This window comes from Olea europaea, unplaced genomic scaffold, assembly GCF_002742605.1.
Source record: "Olea europaea var. sylvestris unplaced genomic scaffold, O_europaea_v1 scaffold3176, whole genome shotgun sequence".
NCBI lineage: Eukaryota > Viridiplantae > Streptophyta > Magnoliopsida > Lamiales > Oleaceae > Olea > Olea europaea.
The window spans coordinates 21,093-33,815 of NW_019250574.1; the positions used below are offsets into that span (position 1 = coordinate 21,093).

The 12,723-nt window shown below is 33.4% G+C and overlaps 1 protein-coding gene across 1 annotated transcript; it reads right to left on the minus strand.

Moving 5' to 3' along the window:
- Positions 1-5,947: 5,947 nt before the first annotated feature.
- On the minus strand, positions 5,948-11,755 carry LOC111385495 (caffeoylshikimate esterase). Its single transcript, XM_023009891.1, has 7 exons — positions 11,621-11,755; positions 10,709-10,835; positions 10,477-10,623; positions 8,701-8,831; positions 8,485-8,622; positions 7,827-7,925; positions 5,948-6,394 (listed from the first exon to the last, which is right to left on the minus strand). Exons 1-7 carry the CDS (start codon positions 11,627-11,629, stop codon positions 6,185-6,187), a joined length of 861 nt encoding a protein of 286 aa, XP_022865659.1. The 5' UTR covers positions 11,630-11,755; the 3' UTR covers positions 5,948-6,184.
- Between the last annotated feature and the right edge of the window lie 968 nt (positions 11,756-12,723).

A 12,723-nucleotide genomic window follows, 5' to 3' on the forward strand; every position in this document is an offset into this window, starting at 1 on the left:
AGATAAAAGTTTCCTATTTGGAAACACAAATTCAAAATATCCAAGATAGCTTTCGAAGCAAAAATATAGCCCTTGAGGCAGAACTTACTTGTTCCAAATCTAGTATCCCTTCATAAGGACTTGTGAATACTAGTGCTCTCCCCGAGAATAAAGGGAAAGAAAAGAATGTAATAGGAACCCCTTCACAGGGAAAAATTGAACCTATGACTGGTAATAAAGATATTCAAGATATCAAAAGAGAAGGTAGCTCTTCACAGAGCCAAACTCAATCTAAACTTTCTATTGAAAGGATAGATCCAAAAGATATTGTTAAGATATGTCATGAAACAAAAATTCCCAGAAAAGATAACCATGAAGAAGTAACACTCTTTATTGTTATTTTCAATATTTTATCAGATTGGTATCTGGAGATTGGAAAGTGGATGAAGACTCCACTATTCAAAATACAGCAAGATAAATTTTTATCCAGGAGCACCAGCCAACCGGGTACGAAATTGTTTTGAGATAGGAAATATACTTTGTATATATCCTAACAAAGATCTCAAAGAGATAGCTCAGCTTCCAGCCAACATCAGGAAAGCTGTTAAAAGATATACTGAAGTCATCAAGACGACAAATATATATATCAGATTCCATTCAACAACCATGGAATGGGATCCCGTTCTTGAATATATGCATCCATCGTTCCATGTAATAAAAATGAGACTTACAAATCAATATTTTTTACCAACCAATCAAAAGGTTGTTAAAAATGGATATCAAGATATTCTAAATATGATGCCCTACAGAAGAGCAAAAGGGTACAAAGAGATATTTGAACATGTAACTCAGATAATTACTGAGAAGGAAAAGATATGGGTTTATCCATCTGAAGATCATATTATATATTCCAATGCAAGAATGGCTACCAAAGAAAAAGATATTTATTATCTCGACCATTTATTATTTGCAATTATTTCCAATCAAGTGCATGGATCAGAAGATATGGCTAAAGAATTATGCAAATTACTTTGGAACTACAGTGATCACCATTGTGAATACTGTGTAGTTGAAGATATGAGTCAAGCATCCCTTAATGATGAAGAATTTCCTGTAGAATTCTTTGATTCGAAAATGGAAAAGTGATGTTGACAAAAGTAGCCCTTTATCACTACTTTAATAAAGAAATTTATTAAAGAAAAATTGTGACTACTAAAAGACAGAAGATAGTGCAAGAAAAGTCTCTATAATTGTGACTTCTCCCCACCAATTGTCACAAGTGGCAGACAAACTCAAAAGATAAGGCATATAATTTCAAAAAGAGAGGTCCACCTAGCAAAAAGATAATGAAAAATTCGGTGGAGATAAGATGGCCTAGCTACCCAACAAAGAAAGATGGAAAACACCTGTCAAAATAAGATTCCCAAAGGCTCCTATAAAAGGAGGCAAGGAGGAAGAAGGAAGACATCTCGAAATAACTTATCTCTTAAACACTCTGAGGAAACACATCTTAGAGAGATATCTTTTGTAATCTGTATACATCACTTGTATCCAGAAAAATATTAGATAACTTGAAGATAATAAAGCGTGTAATAAGGTAATCACTTATGGAGTTCTAAACTTTATAAGGTGAGTACCAAAGGTATGTAAATATAGTTTGTAAGCATGTACAATTTCAGTTTATGAATATCAAAGTAAAGTTTGTTATGTTCAACAAAGTTTTCATAAAAAGATTTCGTTAAGTTTCTCATGATTCCTCGGCAGTACAGATAGAGATTTTAAAAGATTTTCAAAACATTGATTTTGAATGAATGTTAGCCATGCCAAAATACCTGTCTTTGATGAATGGTTTAGGGGAAAAATGCAGTTTTTTAACAAAATTGTAGCACTTTGTGTGTGAGTTATCTTTTAAAATTTCGTTCCAAGTAGGAACTTGATTCTGAAAAGAGTTCGGATAGAGGTGAAAACAGAGACTCTGGATACTGTGAGATAGCGTCTGTGGCAACACGGCTAGTTCTCTAGAGTGAGAAATGCAACCTTAATTGAAAAACCTTTTGTGGAAGCAGTTGTGGACCCAAATGATTTTAAAAACATTTTAAACCTTTACTTAATTCAGAAGATTGATTAAGTACATGCAAAACATCTATAAGAGCATACTGGAGGGAAAGCCTGTTTACTTCCATTTGATTACTGTAAGTTATTTACTTGTTTTTACATGCTTATGATTTAATTATTCTGATGAACAATTCACAAGCATCCACATCTACTTCTACCAATGATAATAATCTCATTTTATTTTTAGATGAAAAAGATGTTTCGTTTTATTTAAATTAGATGAAAAGTCTGAAGATATATTTCCTGTTGGCAAAGAAAAAATTGAAGAAATATATAGAGATATAGATTATAATTGTAAAAATAATATAGGATTTGATTCTGTAGGAACTAGTAGAGAAATAAGAAAGGTAGAGGATATTATAACTAAATATAGAAATATACAAGAAGAAATTTCAGAAGGATTAGTTCGAAGATATATAACCAAGAAAGGTCAGCCTAGGATCTTTGAAAAACTACTAAAATATAAAGAATATTTAAAGGTATTTGAAAGATTAAAAAATATAGATATAGATCCTGATTAATAAATCCTTAAAGATATAAGATACATCTTGCAAATAATTATAGTAAGAGCAAAATAGTACTTCCAACAGAAAAGGCCATTGTGAAAAAAAAGATCAATTTTCCAGCCATTCTAAAGACTAACCCATAAGATCATTCCACTGGGATGTTTCGTCAACCAACTTTTCAGCCCGCGTTTAAAAATATATTTATATACCTCATCAGTTTTAATTATTTTAATCCATTGAAAGATTGAAAAATATAGATATAGGTCCTGATTAATAAATCCTTAAAGATATAAGATACATCTTGCAAATAATTATAGTAAGAGCAAAATAGTACTTCCAAGAGAAAAGGCCATTGTGGAAAAAAAGATCAATTTTCCAGCCATTCTAAAGACTAACCCATAAGATCATTCGACTGGGATGTTTCGTCAACCAACTTTTCAGCCCGCGTTTAAAAATATATTTATATACCTCAGTCTTAATTATTTTAATCCAATTTCTCAGGTGCTTCAGCTCTCACATAATGCTCTCACCCTCCCCTTCTTGCTTCCGCTCTTACTCCAGCATATGACTACGCTGATCGCTTGGGACTAGGATATCCTATAAATTAATAGATTTACTCTGAAAATTAGTCAAAGTCAACAATTAATTTTAATTATATATTTCACTAATTTTTATCAAAATTTACTAAAAATTTGACTTTAAATCTACATCAAACAGGGGCATGATGTGGTTGAAAGTTGATAAGAACTGCGAATCTCATAAAATGTGATCAAAATCGAAGTTTGACCAATTAAAAATTAAAACTTTAGAATTTTTTCATATAGACACTCAATGTTAATATTAACATGAATGAGTAAAATTATATTCTCCTCGTAATTGAAGTTAAAATCAAAGATGACTTTTAGTCATACATTTATAACTATTATTTAGAAGCAAGTAAAAAAAAAAAAAGTGGTTGAAAGTTGATAAGAACTGCGAATCTCATAAAATGTGATCAAAATCGAAGTTTGACCAATTAAAAATTAAAACTTTAGAATTTTTTCATATAGACACTCAATGTTAATATTAACATGAATGAGTAAAATTATATTCTCCTCGTAATTGAAGTTAAAATCAAAGATGACTTTTAGTCATACATTTATAACTATTATTTAGAAGCAAGTAAAAAAAAAAAAATTTGAGAATCTAGCTATAACTTAAATTTTCTATATTTTAAAGAGGACCTCCCATTATCTACATATTTCATGAGACCCACTTGAATATAGGTATTTTCACATCCTCTGTTTGAGCATCATTTTTAGGAAGAAATGTATTTTGTTTTAGGAATGTGATTAAAAGTTGAAGAAAAATTTTTGTTACTCATGTTATTTCTCGTTCCGTTGTTCACATATCATGCATTCTACTAGACGGTATTTAAAATTTTAACTCGTGTAGTGTCCATTCTCATCTTGGTACGGGACGAATACAACTTCCCTCAGTTGGCTTGGATGACTAAGCCTTACGATTTTAGGTTTAAGACTGATAAATGACGAAATTCAAGCCCAGATTAGATTTTGTTTATGGCTATTACACAACAAAATTCTTTTTGGCGAAAGAAACATCCAGTTGGAAATCGTTTTGGCCATAATTTAAAGAACGGGAATATGATTCATCCATGTATATCAAATATGCATATATTAAGTCGCCTCCTTGGGTTATCCCATTCCATTTCAACTACATTCCCAGAGAAAAGAATCAAAACTTGATGTTTTATTCTTTGTATTTCACGAGTCATACAATACCGAGATCAAATGCAATATCAATAATTTCCTCCCTTCTTAACTACTAAAATATAAAGAATATTTAAAGGTATTTGAAAGATTGAAAAATATAGATATAGGTCCTGATTAATAAATCCTTAAAGATATAAGATACATCTTGCAAATAATTATAGTAAGAGCAAAATAGTACTTCCAAGAGAAAAGGCCATTGTGGAAAAAAAGATCAATTTTCCAGCCATTCTAAAGACTAACCCATAAGATCATTCGACTGGGATGTTTCGTCAACCAACTTTTCAGCCCGCGTTTAAAAATATATTTATATACCTCATCAGTTTTAATTATTTTAATCCATTTTCTCAGGTGCTTCAGCTCTCACATAATGCTCTCACCCTCCCCTTCTTGCTTCCGCTCTTACTCCAGCATATGACTACGCTGATCGCTTGGGACTAGGATATCCTATAAATTAATAGATTTACTCTGAAAATTAGTCAAAGTCAACAATTAATTTTAATTATACATTTCACTAATTTTTATCAAAATTTACTAAAAATTTGACTTTAAATCTACATCAAACAGGGGCATGATGTGGTTGAAAGTTGATAAGAACTGCGAATCTCATAAAATGTGATCAAAATCGAAGTTTGACCAATTAAAAATTAAAACTTTAGAATTTTTTCATATAGACACTCAATGTTAATATTAACATGAATGAGTAAAATTATATTCTCCTCGTAATTGAAGTTAAAATCAAAGATGACTTTTAGTCATACATTTATAACTATTATTTAGAAGCGAGTAAAAAAAAAAAAATTTGAGAATCTAGCTATAACTTAAATTTTCTATATTTTAAAGAGGACCTCCCATTATCTACATATTTCATGAGACCCACTTGAATATAGGTATTTTCACATCCTCTGTTTGAGCATCATTTTTAGGAAGAAATGTATTTTGTTTTAGGAATGTGATTAAAAGTTGAAGAAAAATTTTTGTTACTCATGTTATTTCTCGTTCCGTTGTTCACATATCATGCATTCTACAATTTGAGAATCTAGCTATAACTTAAATTTTCTATATTTTAAAGAGGACCTCCCATTATCTACATATTTCATGAGACCCACTTGAATATAGGTATTTTCACATCCTCTGTTTGAGCATCATTTTTAGGAAGAAATGTATTTTGTTTTAGGAATGTGATTAAAAGTTGAAGAAAAATTTTTGTTACTCATGTTATTTCTCGTTCCGTTGTTCACATATCATGCATTCTACTAGACGGTATTTAAAATTTTAACTCGTGTAGTGTCCATTCTCATCTTGGTACGGGACGAATACAACTTCCCTCAGTTGGCTTGGATGACTAAGCCTTACGATTTTAGGTTTAAGACTGATAAATGACGAAATTCAAGCCCAGATTAGATTTTGTTTATGGCTATTACACAACAAAATTCTTTTTGGCGAAAGAAACATCCAGTTGGAAATCGTTTTGGCCATAATTTAAAGAACGGGAATATGATTCATCCATGTATATCAAATATGCATATATTAAGTCGCCTCCTTGGGTTATCCCATTCCATTTCAACTACATTCCCAGAGAAAAGAATCAAAACTTGATGTTTTATTCTTTGTATTTCACGAGTCATACAATACCGAGATCAAATGCAATATCAATAATTTCCTCCCTTCTTGTGTTCTTTTCTGCAACAGAATATATACTTCTTATGATGTTCATAAATACATTTATTCAATCAAAGCTACCCCTCCCTGCCTTACGGGGAAAAAAGAATGAGAGGCAGAAAAATATGCAAAGGAGGTAAGAATGGCAAATGTTCAGCAATGCGCGTCTAGCCAAGATATGATATCACCAAATACTCGAAGTATCATCTCGTCTGGCTCCCCTTCGAGAAGAGCGTGATAAGCATCATCGTAAAGGTTAAGCTTCTTGTCGGGGCTCCTTGCCTTCTCGTATAATGCCTTGCTCACAGATGGATCAGTCACTTTATCAGCCTTTCCATGCAAGATCAATAATGGCAGAGACACCTACAAATTGTAAAATGGCAAATGTTACGACTGCAAATTCAGTAGTATGTTTAGGAAAAGACTATTAGTGTGCCTTAATTCTTTTATCTCTTTATTTATTTTTTTACTTGGGATAAGATGACTAAGGTGCACTAACTTTCATTCCACCACTACCAGGATGGTTCATCAACCAACTTAAGACAAACTGTTGAGCTTGCGTTTAAGAAGATATTTATATACCTCAGTTTTAATTATTTTAATCCATGTTCTCAGGCACTCCAGCTCTCACATAATGCTCTCACCCTCTCCATCTTGCTTCCGCTCTTACTCCTGCATATGACTACGTTGAACACTTGGGCTAGGATATCCTACAAATTAATAGAATTTCACCCCCCCGGCGAACACTTAGGAAATTCCAAGTTTTGCTTAAGCACTGAGGACATCACAATCAATCCCATTTGGGACCCCAACGTCTTTGCCGGAGAGTAAATGATAAAAGATTTTCAGGTAATGTAGAATCGTTAAGGTGGTTCATACAAGTTGTAACAGTTGCTCCCCTTCTGTTCATTAGGCGTACAACTTAGTGCGTGTGCATGTGGGGGTGGGGGGGTTCAACAATTGGTTCCAAACGTTTAATTATTCTCCACTCAGGTTGCATGATTATCATGCCCAAGTCACAAAGTCGAGATTCGTACCACAAGAATGGAAGAATGTGAATGGTTTACATTGGCCTACATCCACCACCTAAGATATGTCCCTAGCTGATGATCTATTCACTACAAGACTGTTTCACTTGAGCCTCAATACATGACATTGCAGTTTAGATCTTTCCAGCAAGAAGAGTAAGGAATTTCAAAACTATAGATCAGCTACGGTGGAATGGGAAAGAAAATATATAGATATCATATGTTAAAACGTGCATGCACTTGTAAGTACATATTTGTGTGTGCGCGAATTTATATTTCATATGTCTACACGGATTCATATACAAACAAACATGTGAGCATTCAAGTTGATGGTCTTCCATCTCATGGTACTCCAAAAGACAGGCATTGGGTCTCTTACAATCTTGAAAACATAAAATCTTTTCCATTTTTTCTTTATTTTCCTTCTTCTATGAAACATAACTCATGTGCCTCTCCAAAAACATGTTTTAATTTAAGCAGGCATTAACTGAACTCAGCTAAACAATATCAGTAAGTGTATCAACAATTTTTTCGCGTCATTCACAATACTTCAAAATTTCCATTTTCAGGGCCTAAATGAATGGTGTCTTTCCTAATATAATAGGAAAAATTTAATGCTTTCATAATATCCATAATCTTCAAATAACACCAAAAGCAGGAAATTCAGGATTCTGTAATCCTTATATAGAACAGATCATAGATGAACAAGCTATCAGATAACAACAAAATAGAAAAGTTGGTATGGTTTTCATGGATACAATCGATACCTTTTCCAATTGTCGCTCTATCTCTTCTGTGGTCCTCAGCATCTCCAAGGCTGTTCGTAAACGTGGTTTATGTGTGTAAGCAATAACATTGTAGGCAGCCTGAGTCAAGAAGATGAGATATACATCTGGTTATCACATTCTTATTAAAAGCTTGCTCGATGGTGATTATGAAAATTGATTTTTTAACCATTAGAGAAAAAAGTAGGCCCCACCAGTCGGAATAGTAAAATATCAGTCAAAAAATTGATTTTTGAGGAGTGAGAAATTGCTACCAAATGGGGGCTAAGTGTGTCAAAAGGTAAAAGTCAGGGTAGAATGTACTATATACCCCTTAAAAAAACCTATTCCCTTTCCATTTTATTTAGCTCAAAAGGTACCTAAAGGGATGCAATATTTCCTCTCTTTTTTTATATGACCATGGGTGTCCGGCCAATTTACGCGCATCTCGACTATAATCCCACAGGTACTCATCTCAGTGGTCCTGAGGGGACTCGAACTGGTGATCATTGGGGAGCAAACACAAGGCCTGAACACTGAACTACCCCTTCGGGTTAAAGGGATGCAATATTTCTATATCCTAAACAATATTTTTAAATCTAGATGTCTAGACCTTCCTCATCTTGAAAGAGATCTGTCCATTCGAAGTAAAAACACAGACCTGTTCTCTCTTCTTCACATCTCTGAATGCCGACTCAGCTAAATCCTTCTGTGGAACAAGCTTCCATTTTGGAAGTAATTTTGCCACTCCAATTAGAATTTGGGTCACCAGCCATGGTGGAACCATGTCCCCTGCAATCTAGATAAAAGATTCCATCAATCCAGTGCACAAATGAATTATAAAAATGCTTCGTCAGAAACAATATGGATATATTACCTTGCACATAGGTGCAACAAGAATGGCACCGTTCCATGCATCAGGTTGTTTCAGGTGCACCTTCAGAGCCACTGCTCCCCCCATAGATTGTCCGAACAGGAAACTAGGCAAAGCACAGAATTCTGGGTTTTCTGCATCCCGTAGTAAGAAAGAAATGCATTTTACTTAAAAGAATGAAAGCAAGCAGTTTGAGGTCAATAACAAGGCCAAATGCCAAAGATTCAGGTTGGCAGAATTTAACTAGTTTCTTCAATTCACCAAAACTTTATCTAGTGGAAGGTCGATTCCAAAACCCTCATATGAAATAAATGACTCCCCTTGCAGAAAATAAAATCAACAATTCCTCCCTTTCATAAGTGAGAACACTGCCAACTTTAAATTACTCTTTTCAACAGATTTCTCATGTACTAATAAGAAGAATGCAAGTACTACGAAGCCCTGTGCAAATAGACAAATATACACATCATCATGTTCTACGCTGGTCATCTACTTAGAATGCATTCCTGCATCACATAGCGACTTCTAAGTTGTCCATTGCAATTTTCTGTTGCGGTCCTTTTGAAAGGAACTAAAATTTTGAAAGGGTAGCAGTCACAACATTTTACGAATGATTTTTTTCTTATCATTTTGTTTTATATGGAGCCTCATTAGGTCTTCCAAACCTTTTGCTAATTGTTTCAGTCATATGCATGCTTCTATAGAAAATGTACCTTGATTTTAAGTCAGTTGATTCTTTCATCATTGTTACCACAAGCATATGCATGCAAGCCACGAACAGTAGGGAACAATCAATTTATTGAATTGCTTATTTCAGAAGCTTAAGGCTTTCTCCAAATAAAAAGTATCAAATAAAAAGTATCAGCAAAGAAATTCATGACTATCATGGTTGAACCATAAATCACTACTAAAGTTTCTCCCATCACATTTGGACACAAGATGGTGTAATAATTAGAAACTAACAATAAGTAGTAACTCGTAGATATAGAATTGACATTCCTATACTTGATATACAGATTTTCTGACATTGCAACAAACAGTGACTTCTGGATTAATGAAGCATTAGGCCCAAAATGTCCATCGATAAAGTGAGGCTAATAAGCATGAACATTATAGTTCGATCCTAACTGACAAGTCCTTAGAAGAAGGAAAAACTCTAAGCTTCCTTTAAGTAAGAAAAATAATTGTTGGAAATAACAAACCTCTAAATTTATTTTAAAGGTGAGAGTTGCAATTTTCCATCTTGGAAACAGTTTGCTCCACAGTTTCTATGTAGGCAAGAATGACTAGCAATTTTCCTCTTACGAACAAAGAGGATGAAAATCAATGCCCCAATGAGGTATGCAAAACAATGTCAAAGCAAGGTCTGAGACTTATAGCCCGATCCACAAATTATTACCCTTTCAGTCCAGAATTGAATGACATCATTCTCTTTTTGGGTTCCCTGAATGATGTCCTTCCTAAATAGTATTTTCTTTCCAAATGTATCTTCCTTAGAGTACACAACGTGACTTAAAAAGAGGTTTAGCCGCTCATTTAATGTTTAGTCACTAATTTAAGGGAAAAACGAAAAGTTATATCAAATACTCATTTTTAAACTCTCGCCAAAATCTATGCACCAATTCAAAAGAGGATGTTCGAATCCAAAAATCGGAATTTTTTTTTTTTTTAAATTATTACAGTGGTTTTGATAACTTAAAAGTCAAAACAACCAACCCAAAACAAATTCATCATAGAGGTTGTTGAAATTTTTATGAAATAAATTGATCGGTGTCATACCTTTAACTTTTGAGTAATGTTCAATAACATCATCAACGAGCTTGTCGAAACTTGGAACATAACCATGTAGACCTTCAGATAGACCAAATCCTGGGTAGTCCATGGCAAAAACTCCATACCCTGAAGATGCTAACTTCCTAGCAATTCCTATAAATAATGCCAGAAAATCATTTAGTATCACTTTTCTCTAAAATAAATCTGTAACTTCATGCTTTTATTACAAGCCACGTGCCTTCTGCAAAAAATGTGCAAGTGTCTCCATAACCATGACAAAAACAAACCACTGCTCTTGGGGAACTGCTCTTCGGAAGCCAACTTTTCGAGAAAATTTCCAAGCCTCTAGAGTTCGCCTCATATGACTACATGAACAAATCTAGAATGAGTAACTTGAGGATCAATATCAGAAAATTTAAACATTGTCGTTAAATATCCTGATACATTCTAGGAATGCTAAAAGTGAATAAGACCTTCATGAACTCCATCACTTTCCCAAGGTGGAATTGAATTATATGTGACTAAGAAAGGGTAGATTGCTTTTCTGAAGAATCTTGTTTGTATATAGGCTAAAAAGCAGAAATTATGACTAAGGCCATGGTGTAATGAAGATTAAGGGAGTTAAGAACTGCAAAGATGAGTTGCACATATCATGATGCTTTCCATGGAACTTGTCCAAACAAGATTTGTTGTCAAAGTCGGTGAAATTTCAATAATCTATTACCACTGCACAGGTTGAAGGTTCATTGTTAATATTACATCATTTTAAATAAGAAGAATTTAGTTATAAAACAATTCCTAATTTGAGAATGCATGGGCTACATCACTTATATTTTGGATCCAAGCCTTATTCCGAATAAACTTGGCGTTGACTAAATAATCCTTTTCCTCATTCGTTTAGCTTGAGTCTACCTTTACTAAAGGTACAATATAATCAATCGCTTTTACCACCATATCAGTTTATGTTAATTTTGGTCTACATTCTATCAGTGGATTTTACTGAATTTGAACCATCCCAAAATCTGAGATATTTTTTCTTAAAAAAAATTGATTTCCTAATTTGAGAGAGGGCAATGAGAATTCCAGCTTAATGAGTCAATTGCACACACAAAAAAATAAAATAAAATAAAGAATGCTAAAAGTTGGCTACCTCCTTCATCTTTAGTCCATCACCCGGAATCTGCAAAAACAGGTAAAAACTAATTTTATGACATGCAGAACATATCAACGTAGGTGCATGGAAACTAAAAAAAATAAGTTTACGGAATATTAGATATTTTTTTTACCAAAACTCCAGAAAAATAAAAAAACAAAGGGATGTATCGTGAGAATGCTTAGAGACACACAAGCAGAAAATGTGTCTAGTGATTCACTTGGACGAAGCAAATGGTCAGAAGTCTGACATTAAAATGTGGCTCTCGCCTAACAGTAGAGGAAAAATTAAAATGAAAGTAAATTTGACATAATGATGCTTCTCTCATAAATGAAAAACAACACATTCTGTTACATGTTACCAGTAAAAACGGAGAGTTCTAAAATTTGCAAAAGTTTAAGCATGGGAGTTGTCAGATATAAATGCAGCTTTAATGCTGCAATTGGTAAAGACCAAGCTGTATCTGTTCTGAGATAACATGGAAGTCAGTTTAGTAACTAAATACCTCAAGTTTCTCATTCAAAATCATTCATAAAGAAGGCAACATGGCAAATGAGAGAAAAGTGATATTCATTTTTACTAACATAATCAAATCAGTCAAAATTTTAAAAAACTGGTTCCACGCATTTGATATTCTGATCTTTGTATATCTTATTATTTTCATATGAAAATCATAGACATTGTCCTCATTTTATTCCATTAAGACTCCCCAAAATTACTTTTCACATTTTCGAAGAATAATGCTATGTAGCAACAAGGGTGTTTAGCACTGGTCAAAGTAGCAGTGGGTCCTCTGCCTTATTGTCCAATGAAGTTGATATGCATTTTGATTCATCGAACAATGAGTGAGCTCCTCTTCCCCCTATTGTGCTAAGAACAAGCAGTGCTCTCGTTTTCGTGGGAATGGCCTGCTGCTAGTCAACCTTAATTCATTTTTTATATCTATGCTTCCCTAACCATTGAATTTTCATATGCTAAGTGAAATTACTGTAAATCCTATAACAGACAGAACCATTACAAACAGCTAAGTCTCTAACCAGAACAACACAAACAGGGGACTCTTGGAAAATTTCAATCCATTATACACCACTAAAAAATTT

Coding starts and splice junctions, on each gene's coding strand:
- LOC111385495 (XM_023009891.1), bottom strand. Junction 10,624..10,708: donor TTGCACATTTTTTGCAGAAG/GCACGTGGCTTG, acceptor CATTATTTATAG/GAATTGCTAGGAAGTTAGCA. Junction 8,832..10,476: donor ACATTACTCAAAAGTTAAAG/GTATGACACCGA, acceptor TACGGGATGCAG/AAAACCCAGAATTCTGTGCT.